The sequence below is a fragment of the Antennarius striatus genome, chromosome 20, assembly GCF_040054535.1.
Source record: "Antennarius striatus isolate MH-2024 chromosome 20, ASM4005453v1, whole genome shotgun sequence".
Lineage (NCBI taxonomy): Eukaryota > Metazoa > Chordata > Actinopteri > Lophiiformes > Antennariidae > Antennarius > Antennarius striatus.
Window position 1 is genome coordinate 2,433,649 of NC_090795.1, and position 21,531 is coordinate 2,455,179.

Below are 21,531 nucleotides of genomic sequence, written 5' to 3' on the forward strand. Positions count from 1 at the left end.
AGCGGTGTACAACACCAGCTCATTAAAATGCAGGTTTGGTGAACTGAGAGGGAAGGTGTACCCCCCTACCGCCCTCCTCCTTTGCACTTTCTACTTGGCTGGGCAGTCAACTAAGACCCCCTGCTGTCCACACACACTCTGGGGTTCCCCCAAGACGCTGGTCACTTCATTCCAATTACCCCGAGATGAAACGAGTTGGTTTTTGTGGCTCTAGAGTATTTCCTTCTCCTCTTCACCATCTACCCTCCCGCACTCCAACATCCCTTTCTTACCCCTTTGATTTCCACCTCCCTCTCGCAGTAATTTCACCCCCTATCCTGTCACCAATCTACCCCCCCATGACTCTTTATCTACCCTCCTTCCCTGTCTTTTCCTTTCCCCACCTCTCCTCTGTCCATTGCTCCTCCTCACAGCTAAAACTTGTAGACTAGATTACGCCGGAGCCGAAGGAGGCCGTCCCACTGATTGTAAAGAGAGGGACAATTGGTCCTTTGGTCTGATTGGGTCCCCTGATAGTCAACACTGGGGGGATGAGTGTGTGCAGACAGCTCCGAGAGGCAAACGGCAGCGACGGCAAGAGAAGATATATTCATATCTAGATATTAAAGAAGAGAGGGGAAACTTTACAAAGAGGCCAGTGAACGAGAGCGAGAGCATGGACTCAAGGTGACTTTCAGGAAACGGATGCACTGAAGACAGCAGCTTTCACAACTTTTTCTATGGAAATTTAGCAAAGTGTGCAGGGAGAGGAAATACAAGGAGATACGAGAAGAAGAGACAGAAGGGCTAAGAAAGAGGAACACATTTGGAAAGGAGGAAAGGTAAGAGTGACGGGGGGGGGTTTCTCAAGAAATTATCCTTGACATTCATTCCGTTCTTTTTGAAACACAATGACAAACGCCAATAATCTTCTCAAGGTGTAAACAGGCGAGGTGGAGGATGATTTAAGGGTGACGGGGGAATTGTCAGCTGTAACTGACGACTGCAGTGGCAATATGGGGGGGGGTATACCAGAGATAAAGCCCCCAGAGATAAAGAAGATGCAAGATGGGAGGGTTATTTAAACACTCTGCGGAAACAGTGGGTGTTGTTTGGATTGGAGGGGGGGTTTGTTTGTTAATTGATGACAGAAACAAATAGAATTTATGTGTGACTGTTAGATGTAGGTCAGTGTGATCATTCAGAGCCTGAAAGGGGGGGGGGGGCACACATTGAGAAACTTTCGTGACTCCCATTCTCGGCACGTCGGCGCTGTCGCTTCTTCAAACAAGTCTTGTCGACCTGCTGATGCGGACCCTTCTCCTCCACCTCAGCTGAGGTGTCTTAGAATGAAAACACAATCTTTTTATTTCTCTTTCTGGAAATTTACGAAATTATTGCCTGTTTTGTGAACTCAGGATGAGAAATAAGACGCTAGATTGGCGCGTAAAGCTCTCGGAAGGGCAGAAAGACTCTTCTAGCCATCGTTACTGTCAACAAGAGGCGATCATCGCTAATCAGCCTCCGTATTAACGATGTCTGGCGGCTTTCTGTGATGCCACTCAGCGACATTCCAGGACAGGAAGTTGGTTCTTCTTTTTTTTTTTTTTTTTTTAAACAGAGGAGTGAATTCTCCAGCTGGTGGAAACAATTCTCCTCCGAGATTTAAAAAAAAAACAAAAAAAAAAACACCCCCAAAAAAAAATTCAAAAGAGATGATGAGTTCGATATTAATTTGAAAGGATCTGTCCCCGAGATACCGCCGTTTAATTTGCAGCAAAGTGACACTGATTGCAAAGTTTTCCAGATGACGCTTATGCATGGTGACATCATCTCCATGCACCAGTGCCTGGGATGAATGCCAGTTTATGTGATTTAATTTCTCCATAAATGACAAGGCTTCCTTTTATGGCCTCCGCCGAACGATGAATGAACCAAATGTGCGTCGGGGAGGGAAGGGGAGGAGAAGGACGAAACGAGTGGATCCAGAGAACGCTGGGAAAAATTAAGAAGACAGGATGGGCTTTCTTTGGTTGTTTTTTTTTAATGTTATTACAGGATAGTTGAAATGGGGGGGGGTGAACAAACTTCAGAAGCAGAAAAGACAGGGATGAGTAATTAAAAACACCTTACGGTAAACGGGCCTGGGGGAGGGAGGTTGCTTGTCACGGCACAGCTGCACGAACCGACGCCCAGGAGCTCCCCACAATTAGAGAGCATGGCAGAGGCAGGTTCAAAGCCTGCCCCATGCCAGCATCTCTGTCCTGGGGGGGGTTACAGGAATGAGGACGAATAGAGGGTAATGCACACACACACACACACACACACACACACACACACACACACACACGCTGTGCAGCCACAGAAGACTCATATTCATACTCTCACACAAACAACTGTGTGATCTTGAGAGGGTTCGACCAACATGCACACCTCGCCTTTGAAGGCTGCGCCCCCTCCCTCCCTCGCTCACTGCAAGCTAGCAGAGGATACCTGGTCCTCGCTGCAGGCAGAAGCTGAACAGACCCTTTTCTTTAGAACCCCCCCTCCCTTAAAGACCTGGTCATTTTACTCCAGCTTTCTGCACACAGACACATGGAGAAAAACTACTGGTTTATTAGACGATAGCAAATGTAAGTAAATCAACATTAGCATCCAGAAATTAAAAACGATGGTGGAGAACATGTGGCTCCTCAGACTCGAGGCTCAACCCCCCCCCCCCCCCCCCCCCCAGGAGCGAAATTAGATTCAGCAACGACGTGTAGAGAAACCTGACTGCATCTCCCGGCGGCGGCGGCGGCGGCAGCCTCTCGGATTATGGAAAGGCGCTTTCTGCATCTCCCAAGAAGTCAAAGAGCATCCATGCAGTGGGTGGTGGTGGTGGCAGAGAGGGGGGGAGGGGGGGTCAGAGATATGCAGGGTCGTCACTTCCCCACCGTGCAAAATCAATTGCGGTTAACAAATTGGCCGTGACGTTTTGCCCTGCCGGGGTGGGCGGAACCCTTTTCATGGGTCCATCCCATTTTTTTAAGGGTCTTTTCCACAAGTCTGGGAGGCCTCTTTTCAGAGCGGAGGTGAGTGAAGCCCAGACATGACCACTGTGAAATTAACACTTCATAATGCTCCACTTCATAGCTCCCACGCTATAACGCGCCACACACCGAGTCGGCTCTCCTCCCCCCAAAAAAAAGGTCCGGGCGAGAGCTTTGATCGCCGAAATTGGCGGTTACCCTTTTCACGGTCTCTGACACTATCAACCAATTAGGATGTAAATTTAAAAAAAATATTTAGCCCATGAAATAAATGCAGTAATCCCTCCTGTATTCATGCTTGAAGCCGGATTTTTAGTAGATGGTCACGTGATATGGGTACGCGCATGCTATTGGCTGACAGCATCCGGAAGTGCGTTGCATTCCGAGACTCACAGCTTTAAGTCAGTCTATAAGAGTGTGGGAAAAGGTAATACAGATAGAATGTGGTTCAATATCAATATGGGGAGGGTTCAGGAACGTTTAAATTACCCTAAATAATAAATTAAATAGTTTGTCGCTACATCATGGAGTTTCGTCTTTTGTGGGTGTTCCTGGAGCATCTGACGCCAATTCGAGCTCCAACGATAAAGTTTGAGCACGGAACACGATCTTTCGATGTTGCTCCAAGTTATAAAGTGGAGTTATTAAGCCGGAGTACCCATTTATTTGGACATTAGCAGCTCATTACTCCCAGCAGGTGGGGTGACGCTCCGCTCGCCGCCTCGGCCCAGCGGTGGCCCCCCGTCGCTCAGACCATTTCCTGTTTCCTGTTTGTTTGTCCTCCTGCCGGATGGAAAACATTCACCTTGCTCGCTCATGTAGGACCGCTTTAATATAGTCTGCCGTTGTCAGACTGCGGTTAATGGAGCAGCAGGTGGACTTGGAGTAAGATGATACGACAATATGGCCCATCATTTTGTCACACCAGCTGCTCCCCCCTGATAATCACCGTCTCTTCCACTGTCACTCAATTTTCTTTCCTCGCTCTCAACCCCTTTCAGGGGGTTCTTGCTCTTTCAAAACAAACATAAAAATTGGATGCCGGCGTGTCCGTCGTGACTTCATTCTTCCTCCACGTTGTTTCGCAGTAGCAGCGAAAAAATTCTGCTGTTTTCTTTTCGGTTACAAAAGATTGGGAAGAATCTTTCAGCCCCGGTGGGAAAATTCCTCCTCGCCTTAAGTCTGGGAAAGCTTTTTCATATGATTGGTCCTCCAGCCCCGCCACCTCCCCTTCTCCTTCATCCCTTCATCTCGCTTGTGTGGCAAACACCAGCTGCCTTCTCCTTAAACAAGCGAAATGCCATCAGAGGAGCAAAAAAAAAAAAAAAGACGGATGCATGAGATGTTTTGCCTGCAACAATTGCGTAGCATGTCACCTCATTAGGGACGACAAAATGGAGCAAAACGCCGGGCGCAAGCTGTGACCTTTTTAGGGGGCGGGGTTGAGATTTTGTGGGCGACGAACAGGAGAGCTAATTTTACTTCATAATGGCAAACAGGCTCCTTGAATGGGCTGAAAAGAGGGGAGCAACGGGGTCAAGTGTCACCCGTCTTGCCAGGCGGCCCACGTAGGTTTTAAATCTGCAGAGAAGACACACACACACACACACACAAATTCAGACCCGCCTCCCGCTGACAATGCAGCCACGCCCCCCCACCCTTCCCGGCTTTTTGTGCCTCTTCAACAATGATTAACTGAGTTTGGCGATTCGGAGAGACTCCGCGGCGGCACAATGCACTCCCTCTTACAAAACATAATGGAGTCAAAGCATGAGTCAAACAGTCTGTCTTTCTTCCGCTGCTTTATTCAGACCCCCCCCCAAAGATCCCCCCCCCCAACTTTCCCTTTTCTCTCCCCCCCTTTTGACCATAAATCGGCCTATTCCTCCCCTTGGCTCGTCAATGCAGGAAAAGCGGGACAGATGCTGCCATCCATCAAATAAATAAAAATAAGAGGCGGCTGTAAAGAGGCAGCGTAGGTGCCATGTGCTGCTGGTGCAAAGGTATTGATTAGATACGATCGATGGGTAACTTTAAAAAGCGTCTTTGTGGACTTGACCTCGATGTTCTTAGAAATTCCTCTGATGTTCTTATCAAAAAAGAGTGAAGCAGAGTGAGATGGAGTGTGAAAAAGTAGACATACACTATGAGTTTTGTTCACCAGTGTGAAATACCTGATTATCCTGACAATTACGATTGACAGCGCTAGCCTAGTTTAGCATATAGACTGGAAGCAGGAGTGAACTAGTATTAGAGTTCTTGGCTCTCGGCGCTAGTTGTTTGCTTTTTTGCTAAATTGGTCATTTTGATTCGGCGGAGGGAGCCCATCGGCGACAGAAATCACTCTGATTGCTCACCCCAGAAGCAGTGAGGAAATCAAACCAAGACTATAATCAAGAGAGCGCACACAGAGAGCTGTTCATTGATCGCTCCAGTTCATTATCGGCAACATCTGGAGAAAAAAAAAACACAACTGAAGCGCTAATAATGTATTAAAAAACAGCAAGTGTGGTAGGAAAATGATATAAAAATCCTGCTTCATTAAACAACAGTGTTTTTCTGCATTCCAAGGTCTTCACTATTTTTGCTTTACAAATACAGACTACTGCCACCTACTGGTATGGAGGGTTTTCACACACATATGCAGGAGATCGCAGGAGGTTTAAACCTGGAGAAGAAATGCAGCGAATCATGTCTGGAGATGTGGTGCAACAAAACAAATTGTCAACAAACCTGTGCCGATCATACCGAGACGTTAATGCAGTTTTTCTTGTCTACTTTACACTTACAGTAGGATATTACCAGCAGAAACGACTAACTGTTGTCTCATTTTTTAAAACTGATATAAATGCGATTATGTGCACCCGTTACCTGCCTTCTGTTCTTTATAATCATATAATCATTTCCAATACAAGGTAATAATGAGTGGCAGCATGACATGGATTTTTTTTTTTGTTTTGTCTCTTTTGTCCCCGTTTTCTTTTCATCTCATATTAACACCTCCACTCCTCCACATCAACTCATTGGCGGTCGAAGACGAACCCCTTCTTACAGCTCTAATAAGGTGCACACTGCTCATTATAATGCAACAAAAAACTTGGTTAATCTGAAAGCAGGAGAAAAAGACAGACTGGGGGATCAGCATTCAATAAAAAGATTATGGTATCCAGAAAGAACATGAAAGTAAGACTCATTTGTCGTCTTTTTTCTCCATCAGACGGATTCCGGGAAACAAGCGCTCCCCTGAACAAAGCAGAAGAGTCTTCAAACACCAAACTCCTACTGGTTTGACGATGGGACACCGATTGCATCGTCCTGCACTTGCCAGCATCTTGCTCCCTGTGGCCGTTGGCATTTTGACCCTTCTGCCTCAAAGCCTTATGGGTAACCCTGCTGAGGAAGAAAATGCAGGCAAGTCGGCTGTTCTCCAGCGGGTGAAGAGAGGCTGGGTGTGGAACCAGTTCTTTGTCCTGGAGGAGTACACCGGACTAGAACCACTCTATATCGGAAAGGTCAGTGTTGACTACACACTAACACACCTCCGTCTATGTCCTGACGAAATGCAAGGTGGACTGGTTTCCAGAAGCTTTCCTGCATGACCTTTCCCCCTGGTTGCATCTAATGCATAAGGTACCTCTGCGTTTGCAACACCTACACTGAGGCAACCGAGTGCAAGGTGCCCCGGTGTAGGTGTTGCAAAGAGATTTCAAACAGAAACAGTGCATATGAACGGATCTATAGTGGAGCTCTGGAGCCTGGAGGTCATCTGCTGCTCGGCCAGAGTCGAGCGCATGAATGCAAAACGGGAAAATCACGGGTGGGCTGAGGCAAACTTTTAAAAAATCCCCATTTAATTGGTGTTTGCACTCATCCATACTAAGATAAGTCTCTCTACTGTCCACTTTGAACCAGAGCCAGACAGCAGTGATTGAATTAATTGACTCGAATCAAGGCTTTACTTAGTCAGCCCTGTTTCTACACAAGTGGATGGCAGCGTCCGCAACGCAACCGACGTGCTCTGAAAGGAACGGGCGGAGGGATGCTCTCAAACGAACGCTTTGATCGTCTGATCGCGGCTACTGCGAATGGAACATTTTATCAATAGCGTAAGGCCAGTCTTCATTGGCAGGGAGACACAAACATCTTCTAAACTGCAATGAAAATTAAAACATCATCCCTAAAAAAAAAGTGGGTTTTGGATGAGCATTTTTGAGTCATGTGTTTGGTGTTTGGACCAGAGCATAAATTATCCACTTGAAAAACACAAGCACACACACACACACACATAACCGTACACACACAACGTTGCCTCGACTTGTTTTTCCTCAGATTAAAAGTGAGATCGCTGACTGATGATGAATCATATCATCAGACACTTTCAAATACAAACAAATTAACACTTTAATAGGCTTAATCAATGTCTTCGGGCGTCAAACGCAGCTGCTAGAAGTCAGTGAGGCTTTCACGTTAGCAATGTTAGCTTAGCACCTGAAGAGGAGCCCGAGAGACGTCATTGTTTTCATCTTTACCCATCATTTAGTCAGGACTTGGACTTAAGATACTGACTTTTGGTGCTAAACCCACTATAAAACCCCGATTCCAAACCTCGCATTGAATGCGCAGTGGTTGACTTTTAAAGTCTTGCAGCGCTGACTGCCCATCCCCTAAAATGTCCCTTTGGAAATTATGCAAACCTGCCCAATTAGTGTTCTGGAAAAAGTTCCCCTCGACTACTCAGGAACGCTGAGGACAATGCTGCATTCCAAAAAGTCATGTGCAGCCAGAGAGAGGGGTAACAAGTCCCGAGAGAGCGCCACAAGAGCCATAAAGAAAAAGTACTGTATCTGCTTATTTGGGATGAAATATTCCTCACAGTCTCTGCAGCCTACTTCCAGCTCACCTCTTCTTCTTTTCCATTTAGCTTTTCTTTCAAGCCCCCACTCTAATTTCTCAAGCTGAAAGAAATAAGTAATTCTGACAGGCAAGGCTACTTCCCAGAGAGCCACTCAAGACGGAAAGGCATTGTAGGATATGACAAAGCAGGAGAAACAGGTAGTGGAGCCTCCCCCCGAGGGCTTTTCTTTTCCCCTCAGATTAGTATTCAGAGCCATAGGGGATGTCGGTTTGAGCTTTGGGCCGGGACGGAGATCGAGCAGGTAATTGATAGCCCGAGTGTCAAAGTCCCTCTTTTCATAAGCTTCACTGGAAAAGGAGGATCAGCGCAAGAGATGGTGAATAAGGTGGAGAGGAGGCACCGACCTAAGATATATCACTACAAGAGATGAGGCACAATCTAACAATAAAGCGTTGATTAAAAAAATGTATTCAGAGGCTGAGCCGAGAGTAGAGGCGGGCAATGTTGTCTGAAGAGATAGCAAAAGCTGTATCATCCCCTGCTTTGGGGAACGATGCCACGATTGCACCTGAAATTTCACCGGAATAACAAGGATGAATGTTAGAGCAGCAAAGTATTAGCAGCTGGACAAACCCCGACGTGATCGTTTGTCTCACACTCCCGGTCACACTTGATAAAATCCTGCGAACGCCCACTGACATCTGGCTTTTGTCTTGTGGGAAAGGCTACGAATTGCATTTATTCCAGGGTCAAACGACTCCGCAACATACTGATCCCAGCTTTTACCAGCACTGATGGAAAAATGACAACCGGATAGAATTTCCAACACCTTTAAGTTGACACCTGAATAGCTCTCCATCCGAGCAGACCTCAGTCGATCGGTAAAACTAAAGCGTAAAATAAAAAGCCTCCATGGTGCTTTCTAATCTCCCTCTTTTCCTCATCTACTGCCTATTTTAACCCTTGTATAAAAACTTGCAGCGCTTTAATGCAAAAAACAAAAAAAGTCTATCCCGGCCACAGAAACTGGAATGATCTTAAGTGGAGAGTTTAGAACCAGCAAGGTGATTTTCGCTAGCGCTGGGTGTTGATTATTTACCACTCTGACGTCAATAGGGGTGTTTAATTCCACTCTGCCGGCGTGATCGAAACACTCATCATACACTAGACCCAGTAAGTGCAAACTAAGGAGTGATTGCACATCAAACGACCGGCATTTGCACTAACAGGTCACAAAATGCCTCCTGATTGCACTGCAGGGTCTGCGGCAACAACTGGGCTGCAAGCTGTGATTAGATGTCCACAAGGTGCATTTGCAACCAAACAACCAGGAGATTATTTATCACCGGGTCAAAGATGTTCACTTTACCAGACAGAGCGTGGACTCGCATCAACGAAACTGTCTCCATCTACGTTAATCGTGATTGAAATAAGATTCACCCTCAAAAGAGTTTGCAACAGATTTTCAGCCAACTTTTCTTTTGTTGGCCCTCAGCAGTCATCTCATCTATGATTAGCACAACTGTTCCACTTCATTGTTCTACAATCGAGGTGTTTGACCCCATTACATGTCCTCAAAAACACGCCAGCGCGCCCATATGTCGACCCCGTTGGGATGTCGCCAACATGATGGTTTTATCGTGTGTTTCATCCACAGTTGCACTCAGACATGGATAAAGGCGACGGATCCATTAAGTACATCCTGACGGGCGAGGGCGCCGGTACCACCTTCACCATCGACGACAGCACTGGGGATATTCATGCTCTCCAGAGGCTAGACCGGGAGGTCAAGTCCCAATACGTCCTCCGTGCTCAGGCTCGCAACCGCCTGACGGACAGGCCTCTGGAACCCGAGTCCGAGTTCATCGTGAAGATCCAGGACATCAACGACAACGAACCGAGGTTTCTGGATGGACCCTACCGGGCCACCGTACCGGAAATGTCCCAAATAGGTGAGGATTGGGAGAAAAATGGCAGATGGAGAAGTTTTTTCTTGAAAACTGTTACGGTATTTGTTTTTCAGCAGCGCTGAACAGTAGCAGAGTTATTGTTGTCATTTGTTCTTACATGCTCATCTCCATCTGTTTCATCCACTATTCATAAACTTTCTTTTGTGGCTCCTGGAGCAGTTCCAACCACAGATGGAGAGACGGCACCCGAAATTATTCACTTGATTTATAACACGGTATCGCTATCCCTGACCGGTGTCGTTCTTTCTCTTCTAACTTCTTCTTTGCTTTGGTTTCTGCAGGAACGTCGGTCATCCAGGTCACCGCAACCGACGCCGATGACCCCACGTATGGAAACAGCGCTCGTGTGGTCTACAGCATCCTGGAGGGCCAGCCGTACTTCTCAGTCGACGCCAAGACCGGTACGATCGCACATATGACACAAAACTACCTCCTCTATAATAGTCAAGACCAATTCACAAAGAGTGGATCGCAGCCGCTGACAGCACCATGAATTGTGCGCCACTTAGGATTGCTATACGTCTCGTCTCAAGGTCTGATTCACAAAAGATAAAGTTTTGCAGCTGAGTGCAATTTTCCCTTGTTACATGTCTGATTGCTGCTGTCCATGCAGCGGAGTAGATCTCGCACGCCGAAAAACGACAGCTGGCAGCAGTAGAAAGGGTAAGATTGGTAGATGTTGAGGACAAAAACGGCTAAATGCCTCTACTCCTTGAAGAGGGGGGGGGGGGCGACGGCGATGGCAATTAACGCTGAATATAAGGATCGTCTTCCTGATTTAACTTCATGTCAACCAGGAGCGACTCCATAACAGCCAACATTTATCTCGTTGACGCGGTTACAATGGCGACGCACGCGATTTTCACTAGCACCTCCGTCTATGTTCGCTAACAGCGTGTGGCCATTAGCTATTAGCGCTTTGGTTTGTGAATGTTATACAGTTCATTTACTTAAAATGAGGCCGACTTACCATTGGGTTTAGAATCTGCAGGTGACGCCCAGCCCTGGTTGGAAGTTTCCTGTCAATCTGTAGCCATGGAAACCAGCATTTTGCCTGTAACATTTAGAAGACGAGAATGAAGGTCAGATGACTCAATAAAGTCGAACTTCAAGATTTTTCTGATTATTTTATTAGTAAACGAAGTGAAACTTTCCTGCAAAGAGTTTGACTAAACTATTGATAAATAGACAATAAGTGCGGACTTGGAGCTATTAGCTTAGCTTAGCATGAAGACTGGAAGCAAGAAAAAACACCTGGCTTGTTTAACATGGAGAAATAGATCTTTAAACATGAAATTCACACATTAATACTCTAAATCTTGTTTTGTTCAATCCTAATTTCTCCACAAGCTACCTGTTTCCATCTGCATCCTGTCTTTAATTTAAGATAATTACCATCTGACTCTAGCACCAACTTGATGGAACCAATCATTTGTGCTTTTGCAGAAACATTAAAGAGGAAATTTAATAACTGAAATCTTCATTTATTCAGAGGAAACAACAAAGTATTGAGAACTCAACAAAAACGAGGAGTCTATTTTTCCAATTTCGTACTTTTTACGGAACCCATAAAGGGAAATGAGGAGAAAAGAAACCCGGTGAATCATTTTCTGTCTGAAATTTTTCCATCTGTGAAAGAAAGTGAAAAATAAAAGTTTTAGCGGGTCAAGAAATAGTTTTGCTGTCGGGACCATTTATCTGTGTATTTCTTTTAATTCTCATTTCCTCAACAAGAGGATGAAGTGGACCATTAACCTCAGTCGATAAGGCCAAAAGCATTAAAACATCTTTTCTGGGACAAAGGCATGACAGTCATGTTACTTGCAAAAATAAATATATGTCCTTTATATTTTTGGGGTCTGAATGAGCAGAACTTTATTGTCCAGCCTTGACGATGCCACTCCGGTTCCATGGAGCAAATCCCTGACGCATTACCCCCAAAGAGGAGAGAATCTCTAGGCACTGTTCCCCACGGTTCCCTCATTTCCTTGTTTGTCAGCATAGAAATCTGTTGCCAAGCCTCTCAGGCTGCCCATCAGCAGCCATTCAGACTGCTGCTGCTGGAGGTTCATCCATCACCCCAACACTAGCAGCTCCACAGCTATCAATCACGCCGCCCGACTGGCCAGGAAGCGGAGTACCGGGGCTTTTATCGGCAACGCAATGTAAAACTTTAACGCGTACCTACTCTGATGACTGTACTCTTTTTCTTCGTCTTCAGCACAAAACAGTTCTTGGGTCAGATTCCACGAAGTTGTCCGTGCAGGGATGTCCTTGGTGACACAATAATTCATTGTTGTGCAGAGATGGCTTCTTGAGTAGAGCAGGTAGATGGACTTAAAGCAGGCATGTCTAGTGAAAACAGTCACCTATATATTCATTGACCGTTAATTGCCCCCATAGTAATACTCCTCCTTGTAAATTGATGCATCACCAATGAGCGGTCTGTTTTGACATCTCTGGAGTTTATCTATTCTGTATTTGTGGTCTTTGCTTCCTGCTTTGGAAGTGGAATTATTCGTCGGAGTAAAGCATTCGTCGGATGAAGACGTGCCTGGTTTTTTTGCCTGTGGGTTGAATATGATAAGAGATGCAAACATTGCATTAGCATTAACATATGACCTTTGTTCAAGGCTTAAACATAAATTATCCATTCGTCTCGCTTTGCCAATTTTGGAGGGTAACATTCTCAGGGAGGATGGGATGTTTCTCTCCCATCCCAGATGACTGACAAGTGTAATTATAGATGTGCAACCATGTTGTCCAGTCCATTGGGAGCATTGACATTTCAGGACACATCACTTGGACACATGACCCTAATCTGTGTCACCGGTTCTCAGCCGCTGACCTTTAATGCACCTCTTGTGTCTTACTTTGCCCTCCTCCTCCTCTTCTTCCTCTCTTCTCAGGCATGGTGCGAGTGTCCCTGGCAGACATGGACCGGGAGACCAAGGAAAACTACACCGTGGTCATCCAAGCCAAGGACATGGGGGGTCAGCTGGGGGGTCTTGCCGGCACCACCAGTATCAACATCACGCTCAGCGACATCAACGACAACCCGCCCATGTTTGACCAAAGTAAGGCAACGGCGTCTATTTCCCCTGGTCTCTAATAGTTTAATATCTTTGGTGATTTTAAAACAGTTGCTTTATAAGCGAGTAAAGACCAAAGTGTAGAAGCAGAAACCATGAAGACATGTGACTAGAACATACGTACTCCATGTGTAAATTCAGAGATAAACCCATCATGGGAGCTCTGTATCTGTCCCTTTAACCTTGTTTCTCGGTCTAACTCTGGCCACCAGACCCTGGGACATTTGCCCTCTGGCCTCCACCTCCTCCTCCTCCTCCTCTCCTAGCGATCATTTGCCCCATGATGTCTCTTTGATTATCCCTCATTCTACCCGTCTCTGTCTCTAGAGGTCAAGTGTTGTCTAGCCATTCGCCGTCATATATTCCCAAACGACGGGTGGCTTCGCTCCTAGACAAAGAGAAACAACCGCCGCCGTCCTCTTCTATTACCGATCCCTCACCAATTAGTGCCATCACTTCGATAGAACTTTGATCGGACGCGAGGAGCTTCAGGGATTCCCCCTCTGTCAAGTGCAGCGTGCAGGCATTTCACGTTGGACTGCAGGGAGCGCCGCAAATTGGGCAGCTGTCACCTCTTCTTTGAGGTTAAACGGTAGATGAAATTGAAGCTGGCTCGCGAGACAGCATATAACGCAATTGTGAGGTGTTTATGGAGCCATTCGTTTTAAGCTGTCTGAGATGGGAGTTTGAGAGAGCAACTATGGAGGCAATGGAGGATGTCTGGCTCCCTCTAGAGGAGGAACAGGGGTACAGCAGGTGGAAAAGTTAGGTCAGTGTTGACTCTGCTCCTGTTTCCTCAGGGTTGTTCCAGATGAGCATCCCGGAGGCGGCTCCCGTGGGTTCGGTGGTCGGTCGCATCTGGGCCAAGGACAAGGATATCGGGATCAACGCTGAGATGAAGTACAGCATCATCGATGGGGATGGAAGAGAAATCTGTGACATCAGCACCGACCCCACAAACCTTTTTGGCATCATCACCTTGAAGAAGGTACAACAGGCAGACGACACGTCCAGCGTGTTAGAAGTTCAGCAAGCATGAATAGTCTTTGTGTTCATCCTGCAGCCCCTGGACTTCGAGAGCAAACCCAGCTACACTCTGAAGGTGGAGGGGACCAACATACACATGGACCCCGCCTTACGCAACCGAGGCCCCTTCAAGGACGTCACCATCGTACACGTGAGCGTGGAGGACGTGGATGAGCCCCCGCTGTTTGACTCGTCAGCGTACTACATAGAGCTGCCAGAGGACGCCGAGATTGGGACGGTGTTGAGGGCGGTGTCAGCGAGGGATCCTGACGCTGCCAACAACACTGTGAGGTAAAAAAAAAAAAAAACTACAAAGAAATGCTGCCATGGCTTCATTTTTTTTAGATTCGCTCCTGGTTTCCAACCCACAGCGGTGATGCTTGGATAAAAGCTGCTTGAAGCATTCAAGGACACGATGAGAGCCAGAAGTTGGCTGCATTCATGAGTTGTTGCAAATTAAACTGACAAATGTGAATCTTATTAAATCCACTCTGACAACCTAATCAGTTAAAAATTCAAAAAATAACGAGAGTACCAATACGACTTGTAAACAAGCGACAAGAACATAAAACACATGAAGGCACATAAAAGTCAGTCTTGTTATATCACTGTGTACATTAGCATGATTGCCTTTGGTGTTTGTTTTTTTTAACATTTCCTCAGTGCATGCTGGGAAATGCAGTTCTGAGTTGCATTCAGGCGCATTCATGAATCCAGACCTATTGGTAAACTGTAATGCTGTTTGATTACCACCAGGGGGCAGCAGCACAGCATGACTCAAGACTGAAGGCTCTGCTTCTCAATGTGTGTTTGATAGTTTTATCTTTAGGTGAGCTGATTGATGAAGATGAGGATGAGGAGGATGTACAAAATGCTAGCTGTAGCAAGGAAGCATGAAACAGAAACAGGTAGCTGAAGTTCTTCTGTGATGCTAGAGACTATTTGCTGCTCCGCCCAAACATTTGCACCATCCAAACCGCACCTCACGCACTTATCAGACATAAAACTTTTAATTAGGCTATTAATTATCTAAAGGAATCAATGGCTGCAGCAGGAAATGAATGTTTAACACCCTGCTTCCATTTTACAACCCGATTAGGTCTAGAAGTGCCTTTCAGTTTGTTCTGAAAGTGTAAGCATGGATGTGTAAGACAATAAATAAATTAAAACACGTGATGTGATGCACTAAAATCTAAAGGGGTTCTGTCTTTGTCTGCACTCCATCTGTCCACCAAGCTTCACAACAATCCGTCAAGTAGCTTTAGCATAACCCTGCTAACAAACGACTAAACAAACACATCGACACAAATGGAAAATAGAGCCATCTTGAAAGGTGGGAAATTGATGTGCCAAATAATTATCATTCTAATTTCAAATAATCTTACGCCTGAGGATCTCCACTGATGACATAGACCTGTGGCGCTTAAGCTGACGCTAAACTTCCGACCTGGAATCCCAGGATTCCAGGTTGCATTTTTCAAAGAAAGAAGGAGTAAAGTAGAGACAAACCGACATTTTAACTCCGAAATGGAATGACTTGAAACGAGAAAAAAAAATCAATTTGATAATCGGCTGATCTCTCCAGGTGATTCCGAGCTAACGCCGTTCCTTCATCCAGGTGTGAGCAGCGAGAAGCACGTCATGGTTACATAAACAGGTTTCTCCTTCACAGCCTCATCTCGGTTGTGTGTGTGTGTGTGTGTGTGTATTGTACGCCACTCTTGGAAGTGCATTTTGGAAGAAGGCCTGCGGCGGCAGGAGATGAGCCGCCACGGCGCGTCGCAGCACCGGCTTGGCAGAGGAGGCAGATACTCTGATTAAGCCTTATCTGGAGTCTCTTCTTCTGCTGCTGCCTTTAGAAGCTGCCAGCCTGACGCCTTATCGTGCAGACACACACACGGCTCACACGCTGGGGTTGTGTGTGTGCATAAACCCCCTTCAGATAGGATTACATCGGGTGTGTTTTCATTGGGTGCTGATGCCTCATGTGTTCGTCTCCAGGTATTCCATCGAGAGATCCAGCGACCCCGAGAAGTACTTCTACATCGAACTCACCTCCGGCTCGCTGATGACGGTGCGTTCGCTGGACCGCGAGGAGATCGGCTGGCACAACATCACCGTCCTCGCCATGGAAATGAGTACGTTTCAAACCGGGCGCGGCCCAATCAGTTTAGAGCTATAATAAAATGTTTGTTTGGATTGTTTTTTACGCAAATGCAAAAGTGAAAAGTTTGTATTTGAATCCAGTTCTAGAGGAAGGATTATTAAAATAAACCCATTTTGAGGAATTAGAAGCTAACAAGCTAAACAAATTAGCCTCAGCTAGCTTTCTATCGTGAAATTTCTCGACTAAAACTGAGAGGAGTTTTAAATTTAAACAAGAATAAACGGTTTCACAGATGAATTTTTTTTGCACTAGTGCACAACCAGATTTTGGAAAGCGGGTCCTGCAGGATTGCATAATGTGGAGCAGGAGATACCCTGCAGATCCGCACGCAGGCGGCGACGAAAGTCACCTTCATCCCACCCCCCACCCCCGCTTTGTTTCATCTCTTTGGTCGCCAGACTCTCTTAAAAGGAGGCAGCAATCAAATAATGATTCATTAAATGACCTTTTCTCATTAGCGGCTAATTAAAGATGTGACGGAGACGGAAAAGGGCGGGAGGTGGGAGGAAGGAGGCGACCGGAGGGCGGAGATGGACGGTAATAAAACGGGCTGAAACACGCTTTAAAGCCAGGAGCATCACATTCGATTCTGGGGTGTCGAACGAAATTGGAATTTCAAAGAGTAAAAAAATGTAAAAGACAAATTATTAATCCTGCGAATGAATTATTGTACATATTATTTCATATTTTAGCTCATTTTTTGGAGAAATCTGTGTCATTAATTCAAAGAAAAATCCTTACCCACAAGGATGATCAACTTTTCTTATAGGTAATTATGGGCTGGGAACAAAAACTCAACAGGAAACAGTTGGAAAGGGATCATGATCGATTATTTGAATTTAATATCATCGCTATCATTTATGGGTCACATCACGACCCTGAATGTGGAATGGAATTCAGCCGCCCTTCATTTTATCGCCCCCTCCCCCCCCAACGCAGATGTTCGGAACCAAACTCCCACGTGAGTCCAGCGACTCGATCAATATTTTAATTAAGGTCTGATTGTGCTTGAGCTCAAACGCACTGAAACGCCGCCGGTTCCGTCGGCCGAGTCACGACACAGAGTTCTCCCTGACCTCCGGCGTCGGCGCCGGGCCTCCGATCGATCGATCATGTGATGAAGCCCGAGGAAGTCGTTTCTGCTGGTTAATTGAATTTCTGTTGGCCGTTACACAGCCGGTTAAGATACGCTAATGTCTGAAGTTCTTTGCTTCCTCGTAGGTAACCCCACCCAGATCGCCAGTGTCTCGGTGGCTGTGAGGGTAATGGACGTGAACGACAACCCCCCCTCGCTGAAGCACTACCTGGAGGCGTATCTGTGTGAAAACGCCAAAGCAGGGCAGGTAAACACTGTTGAAACATCTCAATCATGTACACGTTTGACCCCCCTCCCCACCACCACCACCTCCTCTGGGATCTAACCGTCTGATCATGTGATCCAGCTGATCCAGATGGTGACGGCGGTGGATCCAGACGAGCCCCTGGGGGGGCAACATTTCTACTACAGCTTGGCCCCAGAAGCCGTCAACAACCCCAACTTCACCCTGAGAGACAACCAAGGTAGAGACAACACCACCATCAAACAGGAGGGGGCCCAACTCCTGATGGACCCCCCCCTTCTATCATATGGATGAGAGTCTAATCCAGATTTAGTTAGCAGAGATTATTACAGAGATTATTACTTGACTTAAACCCGACTCAGCAGGTCAGAATCTAAAGTATGATGTCATAAAATCCTCCATTCGATCATTAGTAATAATAATATTGATAACAGTCGATGCTAAAATATTTCAGTGTAGTTAAAAAAAATGTGGTGCTTAAAATTCACAGTTCTGATATTTTCACAAATGTCACAAATAAATGACTCAAAACATTTCACTGTAAAAAAAAACAAAAAAAAAAACGACGGGACCTAATCTAATATTCATGTATTCAAGGTCAAATGACCTCATCACGCAAGTTGAAGCGACTGATTCCCAATTCAGAATATAATTTTGTGCCACCGGTAGCGAGGGAGCGTCAAACGATCATTTTAAAAACCTCGCATGCTAATTTAACGCCAACTTTTCCCAACCTCTCTGCCATCGTCCAGACAACACGGCGTGGATCCTGACGCGCCGAGGCGGCTGGTCGCATCAGGACCAGACCGTCTTCTACCTGCCCATCGTCATCACCGACGGCGACGAGCCGGTTCAGACCAGCACCAGCGTGCTGACCATCCGCGTGTGCAGCTGCGACCGGGAGGGCAACGTCATGTCGTGCAACGCCGAGGCCTACAGCCTCCCCGCCAGCCTCAGCAGGGGGGCGCTCATCGCCATCCTGGCCTGCATCTTCGTCCTGCTGGGTGGGTGATGACCTCTGTTGACCTCCGGGTCGCGTTTAGGAGGGATTCAGGCTAAGGGAACAGGAAGTGTGATGCTATAGGGCAGCTAGCGCTGGCGTTAGCATCTTCTAAAGCACATGTGTCAAACTCAAGGCCCGGGGGCCGAATGTGGCCCTCCACATCATTGTTTGTGGCCCTCAAGAGCATAAAAGGTCAGTTCTAAAAATAAACAGGTCAAAAATGTGCCGTGAGCAAAAAATACATTTCCCACAATGCAATAAATCAGCTCATTTTAACATTGACAAAAACATTTTGAACAAAGTTAACGTCCTAAATTGTGTCTGATGTTATTTTTCTTTATTGATTGATAGTTTGATCCTTGATTGATGGAGTTCTGTGGGTTTAATAACCTGAGAAATTAAAATAATTTATGTTAGAACAGAGAAACAAACAAACATGTTTTCTCTGTTTAACTGTAATGTTTGTAACTTGAATACGTAATAAACTCAGAGTTATTTAACATTAAGTAGATACATTTATGTTACATTACAATGAGTTACATTTAGTTACATTTATTAGTGACAACACTCCTGTTCCAAAGTGAAAGAAAAAAATTTAAGTTCTATGTGCTCCAATCCTGACTGTTTCCTGCTTCCTGTTTCCTGTTTCCTGTTTCCTGTCTCTTCGTCTGACCAGTGATGATTCTCCTCATGCTGTCCCTCCGGACCCACCGTAAGAAGCCCTACCTGTGCGACGAGGAGGAGAACGTCCACGAGAACATCGTCCGCTACGACGACGAAGGCGGCGGCGAGGAGGACACGGAGGCGTTCGACATCGCCGCCATGTGGAACCCGCGGGAGGCGCACCACCAACACCCCCACCACCACCACCCCCACCTGGGCAAGATGAGGCAGGACATGCTGCCGGAGATCGAGAGCCTGTCGCGTTACGTCCCCCAGGCGTGCGTGGTGGGGGGCGGCGGGGACAGTAACGTCCACGGATACGTGCTGGCTAAGCTCCTGGAGGCCGACGTGGACCCGTGCGCGCCGCCGTACGACTCCCTGCAGACCTACGCCTACGAGGGGGAGGGATCGGTGGCGGAGTCCCTCAGCTCCCTCCAGTCGGGGACGTCCAACACGGACCACGAGTACGACTATCTCAACGACTGGGGGCCTCGCTTTAAAAAACTGGCGGAGATGTACGGCGTGCTGGAGACAAACAATCCTCCTCTGTGGTAGAAGCAGAACCTTCGTCCTCTGGATCGGGGGTGAACCCCAGCATCAAAAAGAGAAAGAAAGACAAAAAACATTTGTGACGCGTGACGAAAAAAAGACGATAGCGATGCCTGGACGCGCTCGCGTTCACGTCCGTGAACGCGTGCGCACTTGAATTCCTGCCGAAGCCTCGATCCTTCGCTGCCTTGGAGGCCTGAGATGCAACAGCAGTGTAAACCGGGTTGGAACGCCCCCCAATCCTTCCCTCAGAGTGGATGGGCAGGCATCTTAAAGGAATGGCTTCAAAAGCACATGTTAACCCCCCACCCCCCCCTCAAACACGTCTGACCGAACATCACCCAGAATCCTTAGGGGGAAGCAAGGGAGTCTACTTTACCCGGCAACTGGGGGAAGAACTCTGATCCGGAAACTTAAAAATAAAAATCGTCGTTGCGAAAGAGAGACGTGTTTTTATCCGTTCCGTCGGCGGCAGCTCTTAATTTATTCCTTTTGTTTCCTGTGCTGTATTTATCTTTTTTTTGTTGCTAACTTATTTGGGTACTTCAAACCGACACTGTACTTAAAACTGCCGCCGTGCGAGGAAAACCCCTCGCACACGTCGTAACCTTCATGATGTAGCCGCCGCCCCCCCCCCCCCTGTTCTCCACCCGTAATCGATGCGTAATCCCAGGTTAATCTGTTTATTGTATTCTTGTTTTTGCTTTGTTTTTGTATGATTTTTGAGCTCTTTGTATCGTGTTTGGGGTTGTTTTTTTTAATTCAAAAATTTGAAGGAAGCCATTTTTTTCTTTTTTTGCGGAAAATCTTTCCATGGAACTGGATTTATCCCAGCAGATCAAGAATTCCCATTAGTTGTGAGGAATTTCACGCACATCGTCCCAACACCTCCTGGACAAGCACACATAACGGAGCCGCCCTTTACGGATCCGTCGGATCCGGACTCCAGGTTTAATCCCGTCCTGTCCGTGATGCTGGTTTTTGATTTCCTGTGGCTTAATCCTCGAATCCATGCAGGCTTCAAAGACACTCATAATCTGCTTTAAGTGCCAAATGTATAAAGGACAAAAAAACAACAACAAAAAAAGACATTTTGGATGACAATAATCAGCAAAACACAAAACACCAAAACATACAAAAAAAAGAACGATTTTTCAAACCGTAAGGGAAGGTACGTTTTTGTAATTGGGTAAATTTTACTTGAAATCTATGTGGTCAGTCATGCTGCAGTACGTGGTATGTGAATGTAGATATTTTTTGTATTCTTGGTAATAAAAAAGGAAAAAAAGGTGACCTCTCTCCTCTCTCCTGTCCTTAAACCACCTCCAGTCGCTGCTGAATTCACAACACAGAGGCAAGAAAATATTTACAACACAGACTCGGAGCATCTTTGTGGATGAAATTCTCTTGAGCGGTTTCGGAATAATAAACTGCTTTCCTTGGTGGTGAGGAAGCGGTTATGCAATCCCCTGAAGCATGACAAAAATATAATTCCTCCAACAGATTAAGAAGCTGTTTGAATTTGCAATCATGTGCTGAATTATCCTCTAAAATGTTATCGCAGATGATTCCCTTTATTTTATTTTTTTTATTACAGTTTTCCCGAAGAGCACTTCATTCGCTTGACTTATTTTGTTTCGCAGCGACGGAGCATTGATTACGTTCTCGTCTCCCCACGCCGCCCAGCTCAACCTGAGCGTCGAGTCGCAAAAAAAAAAAAAAAAAAAAAAAAAGATTCCGCTCCGATTGATTTTTACCGCGACGTTTAGAGGAGCGAACGGAACGTTGGAATCGATTACCGCGTGATTGATAGCATCAGTCAAAACTCAAGAAGAATGAAATTCGGAAAAGTCAA

The 21,531-nt window shown here is 46.2% G+C and overlaps 2 protein-coding genes across 2 annotated transcripts in view; one reads left to right on the plus strand and one right to left on the minus strand.

Moving 5' to 3' along the window:
- Positions 1 to 21,531, minus strand: part of LOC137614164 (melanocortin receptor 4-like) — a 163,833-nt gene that overhangs the window by 97,299 nt on the left and 45,003 nt on the right. Inside the window, exon 3 of the mRNA XM_068343775.1 lies at positions 10,807 to 10,890. The gene's annotated coding sequence lies outside the window, so the exon portion shown is untranslated. The remainder of the gene's footprint in view (positions 1 to 10,806; positions 10,891 to 21,531) is intronic.
- On the plus strand, positions 507 to 20,950 carry LOC137614163 (cadherin-20-like). Its single transcript, XM_068343774.1, has 12 exons — positions 507 to 821; positions 6,229 to 6,523; positions 9,524 to 9,818; positions 10,118 to 10,237; positions 12,746 to 12,913; positions 13,729 to 13,916; positions 13,992 to 14,245; positions 15,956 to 16,092; positions 17,343 to 17,464; positions 17,564 to 17,681; positions 18,214 to 18,465; positions 19,141 to 20,950. The coding sequence occupies exons 2-12, from the start codon at positions 6,305 to 6,307 to the stop codon at positions 19,680 to 19,682; spliced, it is 2,415 nt and encodes an 804-aa protein (XP_068199875.1). The 5' UTR covers positions 507 to 821; positions 6,229 to 6,304; the 3' UTR covers positions 19,683 to 20,950.